Below are 13,761 nucleotides of genomic sequence, written 5' to 3'. Positions count from 1 at the left end.
AACAGTCATGGTGAATATGGAATACTCAGGTGGTGTGCAAGATTGCCCAACTAATCTTGCCTATATTTAGCCAGGCTACAAATGACGCTAACGGAGCAACAAATTTCCTCAAGGAAAGCTTCCAATTTGCAACACAGTCTGCAAATCAAGTTTCTTTTAGCTTAGCTAAGAAAGTTGTATCTGACTGTAAGAAATGGCTTACCATTTCTTTGTGCTTTGTTGTAATCGTTCGAAGTTATTATTAATATATTATCTATTCTCAACAAATGGAAAAGGTGATTTTTTTTTAAAGATCTTTACTACTGCAAATTTGCTTTTTTAGTAGGACCCATTAGTTGCCAATAACAATGGGAAAGCAACACGAGCACCTGCTGCGCCCAACTAGGCGCATGAACCCCGACTTTTTTTTTTTCTTTTACTTTTCCTGTCGGGCTTTTTTTTTTCTCCTTCTCCACTTCCCTCTACCCCTCTCTCCTACGTGGCTATGACAAAAATCAACCCAAAAAACCTCACAGCTAAAGTTGTTCAATATAAAGCATTGATTTCACCAAAAAATACAATTTATATATATATAACTGTGATACTATTCGAACCTAAAACTTTCCTGATCCAAGATAAGGATGATATCAACATCTCCCTATACTATACTATATATTTGTGAGTTTGCCAATTACCCCTGAAAAATGACACTCCTATTTTGCCATTGATATCAAATCGTGAGGCTGACAGTTTTTTAGCTTATTTTTGAATTTCTTTTTCCTTTTTAATTGCCCTCAGTTTTTAAAGAAATAACAAAATTGCCATTTTTTTTTATGCCACTTCCCTGTAAATGTCTGAACTGTTGGGTCCCACCAAGAAAGAAAAAAACATGCCTTCTCTTGCCCTTTCCCGTAAATTCCTGAACTGTTGGGTCCCTTAAAAAACAAAAAGCAAAAGATAGTGGAAAGCAATGTTACATTTAGCAACATCTGGAAAAGGAAATGATTTCATTCAGTAGAGGGCTAGAGGCAGCAAGCAGAAGAGGAAAACCAAAATTTTCTTCCTCCCATTTTGGCAGTTCGGCTTCGGCAGTAAAAAGGAAGAAACCGTTTTTTTCTTCAACACAGCTTTGTCATGTGTTTGGTCAGCTTCTTGGGCAACAAGGTATATTTTACCTTTATTAATTTAGGCAACTCTAATTCTTTAATTGCAAACACTCTTTGTTGAAGGTTAAACGTTAAGATAAAAATCAAAAGGGTCGAACAGTAAGATGCGAGGGCTCCGACAGAATAATTGAGAGGAACTACATGCATGGTAAGCCGTAACAAGAATCTTAACTTCATATTGTTAGTCATACCTCCAGATTTAATGTATATTCCTTTTGCCATGTTTTTCCCGCCATTCCTTAGCTTCAAAGTTTGGTGAAATTAAAAGATGATCTTGGGTTTTTCTCTTACTCTCTAGACTACGTGTATACCCAAACCGTCAAACGATACTAAACGAACAGTAAAACGCTCTCTTACTGGTTTTGCGTCAACGGCGCCGCTACTGCAGCGGTGGTGGGAACCGGCGACGAGCTACGGTGATTTTATCCGTAATTAAAGATGGAGGATGTTTGACCGTTAATGTTTGGAAAAGTCAATCACGCAGATTTCAACAAGTAAAGTTGTTTGGCTTGTTGTGTTTGTTCGTTTCATGAGTGGCTGACAATGAGTATCACGCATGGTCTGGCCAGATTTCAAATTGGATTTTTTTTTTTTGGAAAAATGGTATTTTAATTTGTGTTTTGTTTTCAAAAAAAAAAATAAAATTGTGTTTTCAGATTGCTGCTCGGCAATTCAAATTAGATGAGAGCAAGAAGACTATATTTCATTTGGATTCATGAACTAGGTGATTTAACATTGCCACCTGTACAAAATTTTTAAAATGGAAGTGGAAATGGCAGTGAGTAAAAGCAATTTTACATTTGGCATCATGTGGAAAAGAAAAATCATTTTTATTCCTTATCATTTTTGGTAGTGGAGAAAAAAAGTAGAAACAGTACATATGCTCACCATCATTCAATTCATTCATTTGAAACCATTTTTGTTCATCTGTTGACGCAGCTTTGACCTGGATTTGCTGAGCTCAGAAGTAAGTTTGCAGCTTTGTAGCCATACTTTAATTGTCTTTTGAAATTCATTGATTTTATAGAGATAAAATGGATGATATCATGAACATCTAGAACAATGGATCGGAGATCTTTGTAGCCTTTACAGTTCCTGTTATGTTTCTTGGTCCTAAGCTATGTTATTTTACAGGGCATGTAGGAACGTCATCTTTAATTTTCATGAGAGACGAGGATGAAGGTTGCTGTGGATGCTGCTCGTGGACTCTCCTTTTTACATGATTCTAACCCTCAGGTTAATTATATATCGTGAGTTCATGACTTTAAAGTAAGCTTCAAACATCCTCATACATGCTGTACGCTTGAGAATTTATCTTCTTTTTCTTATAATTTGTGACATAACTCTTCTTGGACTATAGATGAATTCATAACTCTAATGTAGGCTTGGCCGTTACATGCAAAGTTTCATGGTCCAGGGTGGGTCAACGGTTGTTGTTGCTTCACCTTGTCACTTTCTTGGGTGGAATGGAAACGTGGATTATTCCCTTGTTCAAAATAGTTTTTTTTTTGTAACACTGTTCAAAAGAGTTAGTTTGTGATGCTGGCTGGCAATTCAAAATTTTTGAATGGAAAGAAGAATTCAAGAGTTTTTTTGGCCCATGAAAAGATTTGGACGAAACATATTAAGGAATTACTGGGCATTTTCCTCAAAAAAAAAAAAAATTGTGCGCACGGAGCTCAAGGAAATAATTTGCCCGACTATGTATAGTATTTTTATGGCTATATGCTTTGTTCCGTCTTTTTTTTACTATTTTACTTTTCTCTTGAAATTTGATAATTTGATCAGTAGACCAACTTCTTTCCTATGATTAAAGAAGATATATATATATATATAAATCTAAATGTATTACTTACAAAAGCTTGGAAGGGAGAACAGCTTGGAAGTCAACAGCTTGGAAGAGAGAACAACTTGGAAGCCATCAGCTTGGAAGAGAGAACAACTTGGAAGCCAACAACTTGGAATGGAGAACAACTTAGAAGCCAACAGATTGGAAGGGAGAACACGTGAGTGTCAAAAAGCACAGTAAACAGCATCCCTTCTATGGCTTTCTGTGTTTCGGGGTGATGACGTGAATTTTGACTTCGAAAGTAAGTTTAATGTTGGCTAAAATTATTTATTTGTCTCAAAGTTATATGAATATTTATTATTATTATTCACAAGATAATTATTCACCCAATTTTTTTTGCTCAAAATTAATAATTTCTTTAAATGTTTATGTGAAATAATTTATAATGCCATAATAATATTTTAGTAACTCTAAATATTTAATTTATGTGATATTTGGAATTTTAGTTATTGAAATGATTAGAATTTTAAGAGTTTACGTAAATTTTGGCTTCGAGAATAAATTTAATGTTCACTAAAATTATTTATTTGTCAGGTATTCGCTATTGCCATCCGATGAGCAACACATGCAAGTTGTCTTGAGTCAACGCATGGCTCAAGGCAAGAAAACTAAATTTTTTTGCTTGGATTCTCTGCCAAACGTCTCCACTATGGTCTATGGGCTTTCCAGAAAAAAAAAAAAAAAAAAGTCTCCACTATGGCAGAAAATGGGGAGCCAACAATTCTTTAAGAGTTTAATAGATTATTCTTCACCAACATTTTGTTACCTAAAATTAATAATTTTTTTTTAGTGTTTATTTAAAATAATTTGGGAGGACTCTAAGTGGTAGGCTACAAGACAAAAATTTTGGGGCCCCAAGGATTTTGGTTTTTGATTAAAGATAATGTTGCCTCTAATATGAACATAATATTGCTCACATGAGATGGGCCCCAAGGATTTTGGTTTTTGATTAAAGATAATGTTGCCTCTAATATGAACATAATATTGCTCACATGAGTTACTTTGAAGTGGTGCCAGGGTGAGTGTGTTAGGAAATCAATGTGTTTATGGATTTTTTATTTTTATCATATAATTATTAAAATGAGTTAATTCCAACAATGGTCCTCCGACTATGTTGATTTTTTAAAATTAGTCTCCGACTTTTAATTTGGACAATTTAGGTCCCTTGACTTTTAAATTTTTTCAAATGTTGGTCCTTTCGTTAAATTTTTGTTAAGTTGAGGTCAAATAAAGGGGTAAAATTGTCTGTTCACTTGTATACTTGTATTTCTCCTGTCCTATACGCTATATGAATATAATATCAATCAAAGAGACATCGCCGTTTGAGACTTCGGCTGAGATTATATTCATATATATAACGTATAGGACAGGAGAAATACACGTAATAATAATACACTAAACAGATGAACGGACAATTTATCCATTCATTTGACCTCAATTTAACCAAAATTTGACGGAAAGACCAACATTAGAAAAAATTTAAAAGTCAAGGTACCTAAATTGTCCAAATTAAAAATCAAGGACTAATTTTGGAAAATCAATATAGTCAGAGGATCATTACTAGAATTAACTCTTATTAAAATATACATATACGGAGTATTATCGTTGGGCATTCGCGCAAAGCGCGTGCCTACGACTAGTTTATAAGATAGTGTTTAACTCCAAGTTGACTTTCAGTAAAGGCAGACAAAGGTATACTCCTCAATACTCAAACAACTGTCTTGTTTAAATATCTTTTTTGCCAACTGCCAAGCATAAAATTGGATATAGTCCACTGCAAGCTGCAGCATATTTCACTAGTCCTGTAAAATGGTTCTCTGCACTACCTGTTAACAAAAAAAACTATGGTGACATAATTTGAAGTTTTTAACAAAAGCTTGGATAGAACTCAGATGACTTCTTGAAGGCTGTCGGATCTTTGATGACCTTAGCAGGTTCCACACCGGCATCAGTGTCTTTCCGTTGGGTGTTGCAACCCCAAACACGCACAGCAAGCCTTCTACATTTGGGAAACGGTTGTTTTAAATAAGTATGGTACCACTCGATCAAGTCACTTTTGCGAATGCTTTTAAGCTCTTCTGCTTCCTTCTCGGACAAGTCGAACATATACCTAAGAATCAACAGGATTTCCGAGTTTAAACGCAGCCTAATAGAACTGTTTCAAGACAACAAGTCCTAGCAACGACAGATTGTTGTTTGATTATGGAAGTTATCTGTAGTGGAGCTACTTGTTACGTACCTTTTATCTACGATTTGACCCCATAGACGATTTGTTTCATATGAAAGAGATGGATCTTTCTCAAGAAGCTTTGCCATAAGCCCACTTTTGAAACTTTCAAAAGAGTCGTCATCAAGGTTATCCTACAACAACCAATCATGATAACTTAATATGTCAAAGTAATAGTCAACACCAATTGCTGTTATTTAAACACCAAATGAGTATAGACGGCACCATGCATGCAATAGAGCCCAGAACTAAAAACCAAAGCATAGAAATAGACAAATCTTAACGGTAAATTCTCAAAAAGACATGCAGGCATATGCATACAAATACCATATCATGCCAGTCAACACTTAGGGTGTGTTTGGTTCGAACATGGAAATCGGAATGAGAATCAAATTCATGGTAATTGGAATGGGTTTTGGTGAATGTATTTTGCAAGTTTGGTAGTACTGTGGAATTGGAATGATTAGCAATACTAAATTACTAATGTTTGGTTATGTATGACCCTATAATCGGAATAAGTGTTTTAAAAATACAAAAACAAAAAACCAAAGCAATTTATCTTTTAAGAGTGGTGATTAAGTGAGTAGGCAATGCAATGAGGAAGTCGATGAAGTGAGGAGAGATGAGTGAGGCGACGACGAAATGAGGAGGGATAATGCTGAATTAATGGGATGATACCTCATTTAAATAGGTAATGGGTTTTGTAATTATAGGGGAAATCAAATCCTATACTTTGTTTTAAAAAGTTGTCAATCAAACAATGTGTATAACTTTCATTCCCATCCCTTGTGTTTAACCCCATGACCAAACACACCCTTAGATTTTTTTTTTCTAGGTGTCAAATATTTGCAATTGAACGTTCAACTTGTTATCTAGTTTACAGTTTACATGCATATCTGGAACAAAGCTCTCATGCAGAAGGCTCTCAACCATATTGCTTCTGCTGATTGTAACACATCTAAAATTACCTAACCATCATGACATTCTGTGGAATGAATTTCGATCATTGTGGCATCTTAACATTCTAACATGTTTCCCCTGAATTTCATAGTCAGAAATGTCTCTCTTAAAAATGGAGCAGAAAACCTTTTAAACCAGTAGAGATGCAAAGATTGGAAAAGCACTAAAACAACTATTTTTATTTTAAAAAAAGGAAGGAAAAGAAACTTGAAACACAAAGAGAGATTTAAATTAAACTGCACAGGCATGGAATAAAAAATAAAACTAGAAATAAAATAAAATGGTATGGATGATGCATACCAATATCTCTTTTGCGTCATTTATGAAGTTATCAATCCTTCCTTGCAAGTATATAGGGTCATACTCAGAAGACTGAACTCGAAAGCAAAAGCCCAATATGCGGTATGTTACCCTCGGGCTACAATCAACAACATACCCAAGTTGCTCCTTTGTCCTATATTAACATGGAAAAGAAAATTCAACAGATTGTGACAGGGATCATAACCATATGTCAACAATCAACAAGATATCTTGTGCAATATGCCTAATAAAAGTTGGAATCTTAATCTTATTATACCTTAGCCGATCAAAGAGTGGTTCTTCCACAATTTCATCAAAAAGATCTACCAGTGCTTTTAGTTTGATCAATTCAGAGCCTACTTCAGGTTCAATCTGAAAATAGAGCTATATAGAGAAAAGCATGGAAAACCATCAACTAATTTATCAAACACATCTTTAACTATAAAAAAAACAACCACATCACTATGTTTCTTTTTCTTTTTCTTTTTCTTTTTTTTTTTTTCCCTTTCTTTTTGGGTATTACCTCAACCACTGAGTTTGTATCCAGTTTATTTTTCACTCGTACATCTCTAACCAGGTCAGCACCAGAAGGAAGACACATAACATACTCTTCATGCCTCATTTCAGCCGGTAGTGGTGGTACAGAGAAATAACTTGTAAATATACTTGATATATTTACAGCTTCTTCTTCCAGCATATTGCCATGGCAAAGACCCTCAATATATAACTGCAGTACAAACCAATAGAAAGTGGGAGTGAATATAGTCAATATACATTTAGCCCATGGTGATAAAAGTAGAACTAAGTAGCACATGGTGTACATGAGCTTAAATGGAGAGCAAAACAGGAAGCCCAAACAACAATCTATTATTTATGGAGAAAATTATTAACTTAAAAAGATTCTTATTGCATTTATTAATTTTTATTATTACAAAAATTCATCCTGTTTAGATGAGTGTGGGTACATGAGACAGCCTGACATACAAGGATTTTAAAGGAACAGGATGATTATTAAAATAAATCCTGCCCAACAATTCCAGTACTTAACTTATTAGCTTTTAAAAATCTTATGGATTTTATTAATTCCATCATTATTATTACACGGTGTTATAAAAATTTACCTGATTTAGATCACTATGGGTAAATGGGAGAAGAACAAAATGTAAGGATTTTAAAGGAAAAGGTCATTAAAATTCCCCAAGACCAAGTAGGGTATTACACACATGGACGGCTAATATTAAGTTATTAACCATAGATGGGGATTCCCCTTTAGCATCCTTACTGGCAAAATAACCAACCTAGTAAATCAATATAAAACAACAAAAGAAAATGCTCTTAAGAAGGTTCAATGGCCATAGAGCTGGTCACTTGCCACATGAATTGTTATTGGATGACATTTTAATGAATTATTAACTTTCACACAATCACACCTGGGAAAGAAGATCTGGAAGAAAAGCCTTCAGATCGGCAAGAGATAAGTTATTTAATAAGTATAGCTTCTCCTCCACATCCCAGAAGCTCTTGCACAAAACTTGGAGTCTCAAGTATGATGCATGATTCAAAGGCTTCATGTTGGTGTTCTTCAAAGTTCTTTCCATATCTTCCTTAATGACCTATCAAAAGCTCCATCAAAGCAATGAATAAATTACAAAAGGTTACAGTGTAAAATTATTCGCGCATATATATGATTAATAATGAAATATATAAACATAACCAATTGCAAGTAATAGCTTTGAAATATACCAAAAAGCGGTCATCTTTAGGTGAGAAAGACTTGGTCACTGCCAAAACTTTTGATAAAAGAACTGGTAGCTTATCATTAAAACCGTACACTTTTAGCTCCAACTTGTCACCATACAAGGAAACAGAAGTTTCTAATTTGGCCACACTAGCCTGCAAAAGAGTAATGGTATATTACAGATGTTGCAATTTACAAGCATTAGTAGATTTCCAAAGCTTTAGAACCATTCAATTAAAGGAGGAAAAAGTAAATTACCTGATAGACAATCTCATTCAGCTCATCTTTTAAAAGGAGGACAAATAATTCAGTCAGTAGAGCATTTCTCAAATTACTGTAGGCCCCTTTAAGGGTAACACGGAAATAAGTATTGGCACGAGGAAGCTTAAAAGTTTTATCCAGCTTGTACCAAAACTTCATCAAGGGTTCATCAAGAATGCATTTTGGAGCGTTCCCTCCATCACAAGATATTGTGTCAGCACGAATTGAAAAATCTGATGGAATAAAATCATTCTTTGCAGGTAAATGTAGTGACACATCAATCTCTGGAGGATCCTTCCACAATTCCAACAGAGATGAGGGTATATATTCTTCAACATATTGTGATCCAAACCATGGTTCACATTGAACATCTAAAAAAAGGTGTCAGATAACAGGGGAAAAAAAGATTATTTGGAATTTAAATAAATCAATACTTGTTAACATGCATGCATTGCACTGTAGACTATATGTATAACATGGGATCCACTGTAGACAATTTACATTAATTACAATATGCAGTGAAGAGAAGCAAACATTTACTATCATAATCCAGTGAAGAATGAGGCAAACTGAGAAGTCACTTGAAAAACTGTTGAAATTAAGGGATTGAAAGGCCTGGCGGGTGGAGAATAACAACCACCCGCCAGTTAGGCGGAAGCAAAGTATGTGAGAAACCAGAGAAAAAGAGAATATATTATAATGAAAGATCACAATAGATTGTATCTCCCTATCTACTCTATACGCCTATGTACCTCTATATATACTAAACAATATACTAAATTAATCCTAATAGGAATAGGAAACTAAGTCCACCCTACTAGGATTTTCCTAATATTCAATAAAGGTTTCCTAATATTCAACAAAAACCAAAACACCAAAAAGTTAATTAGGCAATACATATCATAAGAACCTAATTAATCAATTATAGCAAATTGAATAAAGGGTCATTGGCACTAAATTAAAACGCCCATTTTAAGCCTTTCACTAGTTTTTGTTTCATTTTTCAGTTAGGATAAGAGCTTCAGGCTCTTAACTGAATAGCTTCAAACAAGCACATAGCATAAATATAAAACTGAAATTCTTAATTGGCATCAATAAAGATCTTCAAAAAGACTTACCGCTAGAATTATTTAATGACTTCGTTACTATGTCAACTCTCATATTGTCTGCCCTGAAGAAACCCAAAATGTACTTTATCAACTGCTCATCCCAAATCTCATATGCATAGTCACCATAAACAACATCTTCAGGAGGATAAACAAGCAAATTCTCTGCAATAACAAAATCTCATCACAATTTAAGAAATCACAAATCATATTCTTTTGAGGGTCAAAACTCAAAAGACCCATCAGTTGTTTCTATTGTTTACAAAGAGAATATGATCTGGGCAGGGAGAACATTCAGAAACTTTCCTCTGGCTCCTAAAGTGGGTTTTATGCCCTTATGGAGCCAACCTCTTTCCCTTCAAAGTTGTTAGGGGAAATGACAAAAGACTAATGATGGAGAGATTACATAAATCTATGCACAATCCAGGCAATTAGTTCTAAAGGAACAACATATGTTGAGAAATTGAACACAAATCAAAAGTTTGAGCAAGTTCTGCAGCAAAAGTAGATAACCTGCAAGTTCTGCAGCATATTCATCTTGAGGCTCTTCCTCTATAAATCTGAATTCCATTAACCCAATATCTTGGAGTTCCTTAAATATCCATTCCTGTGGGGAAACTTCCCGCAATAACTTGAGGTATTGATAGACAAAACCAATGATCTCAAATATCTGCAGAACCAGATCAAATGCTTAATCCAACAGGAAAAATAGAAAAATGAATAAGAAATGATAGGTATATACATAAAAGGAACTGAATTTTATGGGATAAACCAATTTGACGTAAATGTAAATGAATTGCCCACAACAATTATGCAAAACAAACAAATAAATGTTTGCTTGCATCCTAAGTCAATATGTACGGTGTGCAGGCCATACTATCTGGGATAGAGGGCTGAAGAACCAAACAAGTAATGGAGAAGAATTCAACCTTTGTCAAGCCAGAGTCTGTTAGGTGTATTGACATGCCAAAGATGTAAGCTATTGAGGACCTATGCATTCCTTCATCTCCAACACCAGCAGATATGGAGGTAACCCAGCCTTTGGTTTTTAAGAAGAAAAGCAAACTCCCTCTGCCCTCTGGAAAATATGTTATCCATGTTTAGGTATTTAAATCCACAACAAATGTCATTTAACACTTAAACTTGCATTAAAAATAAAAATTAAAAAAAAATAATCACTAGTGCGGATATAATTACATTCCAGCCACACAACATAAAATAAAATAGAAATATAACCAACTGAAAATTTCATAGCAATTACCGAGTCCAGAAGGCCTTACCATGCCCAAGTAGATGTGCCAAATAGTCTTCAGCTTTCCTCAAATAATCCTTCCGAAGAGAAGGCAATGTCCACGATAATTCTAGGATATGAACATCTTTAACTGCCTCTAACCAATAAAGCTTGCCAGCTTTCCAGATAGGAGTTTCCAGTCTGGAACTGGATTTTACCATATCGCCTTTCTTGACAGTGCTAAATAATTCAAGAACCCAACTCTCAAGGACATCTAGAGTCTCTGCAGCATTAAAACTACCATAATGAGCATAGATGTAGGAAAAGTTTTACCAAACACTTCAGAACCCAGCTAAACCTCAACAACAAAATTTGATATGCAACACATTAAGCATAGCATGAGACATTTGTATGAATACATGCCAACTGATTAGTGATTACAATATAAGCAAGGATGCAGTCAGCTATGCTAGTGCGCATGTGGAGAGGGGATAAGCACATCAACCACTCAAAAAAAAAAAAAAAAAAAAAAAAAAAAAAAAAAAAAAAACCCCAGTGAATAAAACATCTACTTGTACAATTTAAGCCAACCATCGTCTGAAAATAACTTCTAGTTTCAAGTGCATTATCATGCTCAATAAAAGCTCCTATAAATGTTCAATAGATGTTTAGTTTTAAGAAAACATTACCTCCCCCTATGATAACTAGTTTCATCTTTTTGCCATAGTAATTATCATGATATAATTTGAAAATCTGCTCCCTTAAGTTGACTCCCCTCTCCGTGGCATCAGAAAGGCTCTTCTTATTCCCTTCATTCAAGTAAGGGAGATATGTCAACAAACAATCCGGGAGATCAAAGTCACCAAACATCACAAGGAAAAGAAAAGGCCTGGATTTGAGAATTTACCCCAAAAAAATCGATTAAAAGGATGACCAGGAGCAGATGTATGGCACTGCAATTGCTGTAGGCGGCATGAATCATTTTGCAACACCTGATTAAATTCTGTTACCCATGCATGATATAAAAAATACACCAGTAATCAGTAGGAAAAAGCCACCAGCAGATGAAAATCAATGAAATTGACAAATGGAAAAGAAAGAAACAAAGAAAAAGCATTACTATCAAAACTGAAACAAGATTAACAAACCTGAATCAACAGCAAGTACCTCACGCTCCATGGCTTCAGCCTTTACTAAAGGTGAAACAAAAAACTGAGAGAACCTGATTAGAAACTATACCACTGTTAGTTATCTGCCCTATCCAAGTCAGACCAACACAACACTTTTTGCATAACAGATGTGTACCTCTTTAAGGCACCATAAAGAAACTCTCTTTTAACCTCAAAATGGTAGCAAGTATGCTCTGTCTCTGTATATGCATTAGAGGAGCCCCCATGCTTGGACAAGTAACTGTCATACTAGTTAAGAAAAGAGTCAACTAGGGAGCTGAATTGACTATAATGATCACTTAGGCATCGTAGCATCTTCAGAATTATGGAAGTAAAATTTTTATTAAACACTATTGAAGCATCATGCTATGGAAATTTTGCAAATGTGAAATGTCATCCCAGTAGAAGCACTTAGTTAGGAAAGAAGAAAAAAATATAATTATCATTGCTATTCAAGAAACAAAAAAAATTTAAACATAAACACACCTCATTCTCATCTGGGAATTCAGTACTCCCCATAAATAGCATGTGCTCTACAAAGGGGATAAATCATAAGAATTTTTAGAACTTTTTGGACTTTCAGGAGTACATTACCAAATGCACTCTAATGAACAAACAAAACAGACTTCTTGTATCCAGTGAAATAGCAGACATATGTATGTGACTTCAGAGTAAAAATGGTCAGCAATACCAAGGAAATGCGCAAGACCCTGTGCCTCATACGGATCCAAGAAGCTGCCCATTCCTACACACATAGCGGCGGCTGCCTGCAAAATCCAATAAAATACTCCACAGATAAACGACAGCCCTCATTCCACAAAGTAATAAACTCAATGTTAAGATTCACCATCCCCAAAACCACTTTCTGTGCACGAGTTACATCGACTACATTCTCATTTTGAGTATATAATTGAGCAGCAATGGAGAATGACCTTCTTATGAGAGGAGTCCTTCTTATCTTCATTCCCTTCTTCACCTTCCGATTCATCTTCATCATCTCCATCTCCTTCTTCTCCTTCATCGTCCCCCTCTTCATCTTCTTCTTCGTCCTCATAGTCAGATTCTTCTTCTTCATCATCTTCAGTTCCTTGGGAGTTTCCAGAAGCTTTTACTGGTCCTGGGGCATAAATTTCAGGATCGTGAACAAGCAGAGCACAGAGACCATTCTGAAGCTCAATGTATCTGTACAACCGCTGGTCGTTTGGGGACTTCTTGACGGTGTCATCAGACGAGAAAGTGACGTCCCCAACCGCCATTACAAGCAAATTGAATAGAGGAGAGGAGAGCGCGAGCGAGATTTACACGGGCGCTTTCCTCAAAGTCCCTTAAATCTCCGGTCTCTCTGGTGATCCTGATTGCTGCTGGGAAGATATTTATATGGAGAGGTGCAGTGGAGTAGTGGACTCCTTTAGGGCGGGCTGCTTTTTGTTGTGCGCTAATTTTACCGTCTTCTGCTGTTTTAGTGCGGGCCGGTTCCGATAATTGTACTCCCTAGTCCCTAATCAAAGTTAAAGACTCAAACCGATTTTTAATGCAAACCTAACCTTTCATAACTGCGGATTCGATACACAAATCATTAAAAAAAAAATGTCAAAGATCTTGTGGTCAAGCGGCACCCGGTGTACACTTCTATGTGGAAGGGAGTGAGTTTGAGTCTCAGTGGAGGCATTTGTTACAGGTGATGTGGAAATATTTTTTTATTAACTTGTTTAAATAGATATTAAAATATGAATAATCCGAAAACGTGAGGAGGTCTCGATGTTTTGCATGGAAGC

The 13,761-nt window shown here is 35.4% G+C and overlaps 1 protein-coding gene and 1 long non-coding RNA gene across 8 annotated transcripts; one reads left to right on the top strand and one right to left on the bottom strand.

Annotated features, from left to right (window-relative positions):
• Positions 1–710: 710 nt before the first annotated feature.
• LOC116025323 lies at positions 711–3,985 on the top strand. 6 transcript variants are annotated; one of them, XR_004099670.1, is made up of 8 exons: positions 721–1,143; positions 1,209–1,293; positions 1,444–1,639; positions 1,802–1,869; positions 2,085–2,112; positions 2,280–2,395; positions 3,007–3,235; positions 3,529–3,985. It is a non-coding gene; the product is annotated as an uncharacterized LOC116025323 (long non-coding RNA). The 6 variants fall into 6 exon arrangements; XR_004099669.1 differs by having other exon boundaries at positions 711–1,143; positions 1,802–1,923; positions 2,280–3,235; XR_004099667.1 differs by having other exon boundaries at positions 711–1,143; positions 1,444–1,704; positions 2,280–3,235.
• Positions 3,986–4,660: 675 nt separating this feature from the next.
• Positions 4,661–13,242, bottom strand: LOC116025313 (nardilysin-like). 2 transcript variants are annotated; one of them, XM_031266511.1, is made up of 19 exons: positions 12,919–13,242; positions 12,678–12,753; positions 12,473–12,519; positions 12,123–12,235; positions 11,966–12,039; positions 11,725–11,820; positions 11,507–11,626; positions 10,867–11,100; positions 10,516–10,664; positions 10,100–10,256; positions 9,599–9,751; positions 8,478–8,851; positions 8,225–8,374; positions 7,912–8,094; positions 7,005–7,208; positions 6,759–6,865; positions 6,482–6,635; positions 5,234–5,355; positions 4,661–5,104 (listed from the first exon to the last, which is right to left on the bottom strand). In XM_031266511.1, the coding sequence occupies exons 1-19, from the start codon at positions 13,240–13,242 to the stop codon at positions 4,861–4,863; spliced, it is 3,081 nt and encodes a 1,026-aa protein (XP_031122371.1). In that variant the 3' UTR covers positions 4,661–4,860. The 2 variants fall into 2 exon arrangements, with proteins under 2 accessions (XP_031122371.1, XP_031122372.1); XM_031266512.1 differs by having other exon boundaries at positions 12,123–12,227; positions 12,919–13,058.
• Between the last annotated feature and the right edge of the window lie 519 nt (positions 13,243–13,761).

The sequence above is a fragment of the Ipomoea triloba genome, chromosome 7 (assembly GCF_003576645.1).
Source record: "Ipomoea triloba cultivar NCNSP0323 chromosome 7, ASM357664v1".
NCBI classification, from domain to species: domain Eukaryota; kingdom Viridiplantae; phylum Streptophyta; class Magnoliopsida; order Solanales; family Convolvulaceae; genus Ipomoea; species Ipomoea triloba.
Note: the sequence above shows the minus strand (reverse complement) of the source record. Positions and strands in the feature narration are given on the sequence as shown.

Bases quoted from the DNA above. Each gene is read 5' to 3' on its own strand.
- LOC116025313 (XM_031266511.1), bottom strand. From the start codon at position 13,242: ATGGCGGTTGGGGACGTCACTTTCTCGTCTGATGACACCGTCAAGAAG. The intron at 8,852-9,598 runs GTAAGTCTTTTT...ACCTTTTTTTAG, and splicing joins GTCATTAAATAATTCTAGCG to ATGTTCAATGTGAACCATGG. The intron at 8,095-8,224 runs GTATATTTCAAA...AGCTTTTGATAG, and splicing joins CTAAAGATGACCGCTTTTTG to GTCATTAAGGAAGATATGGA.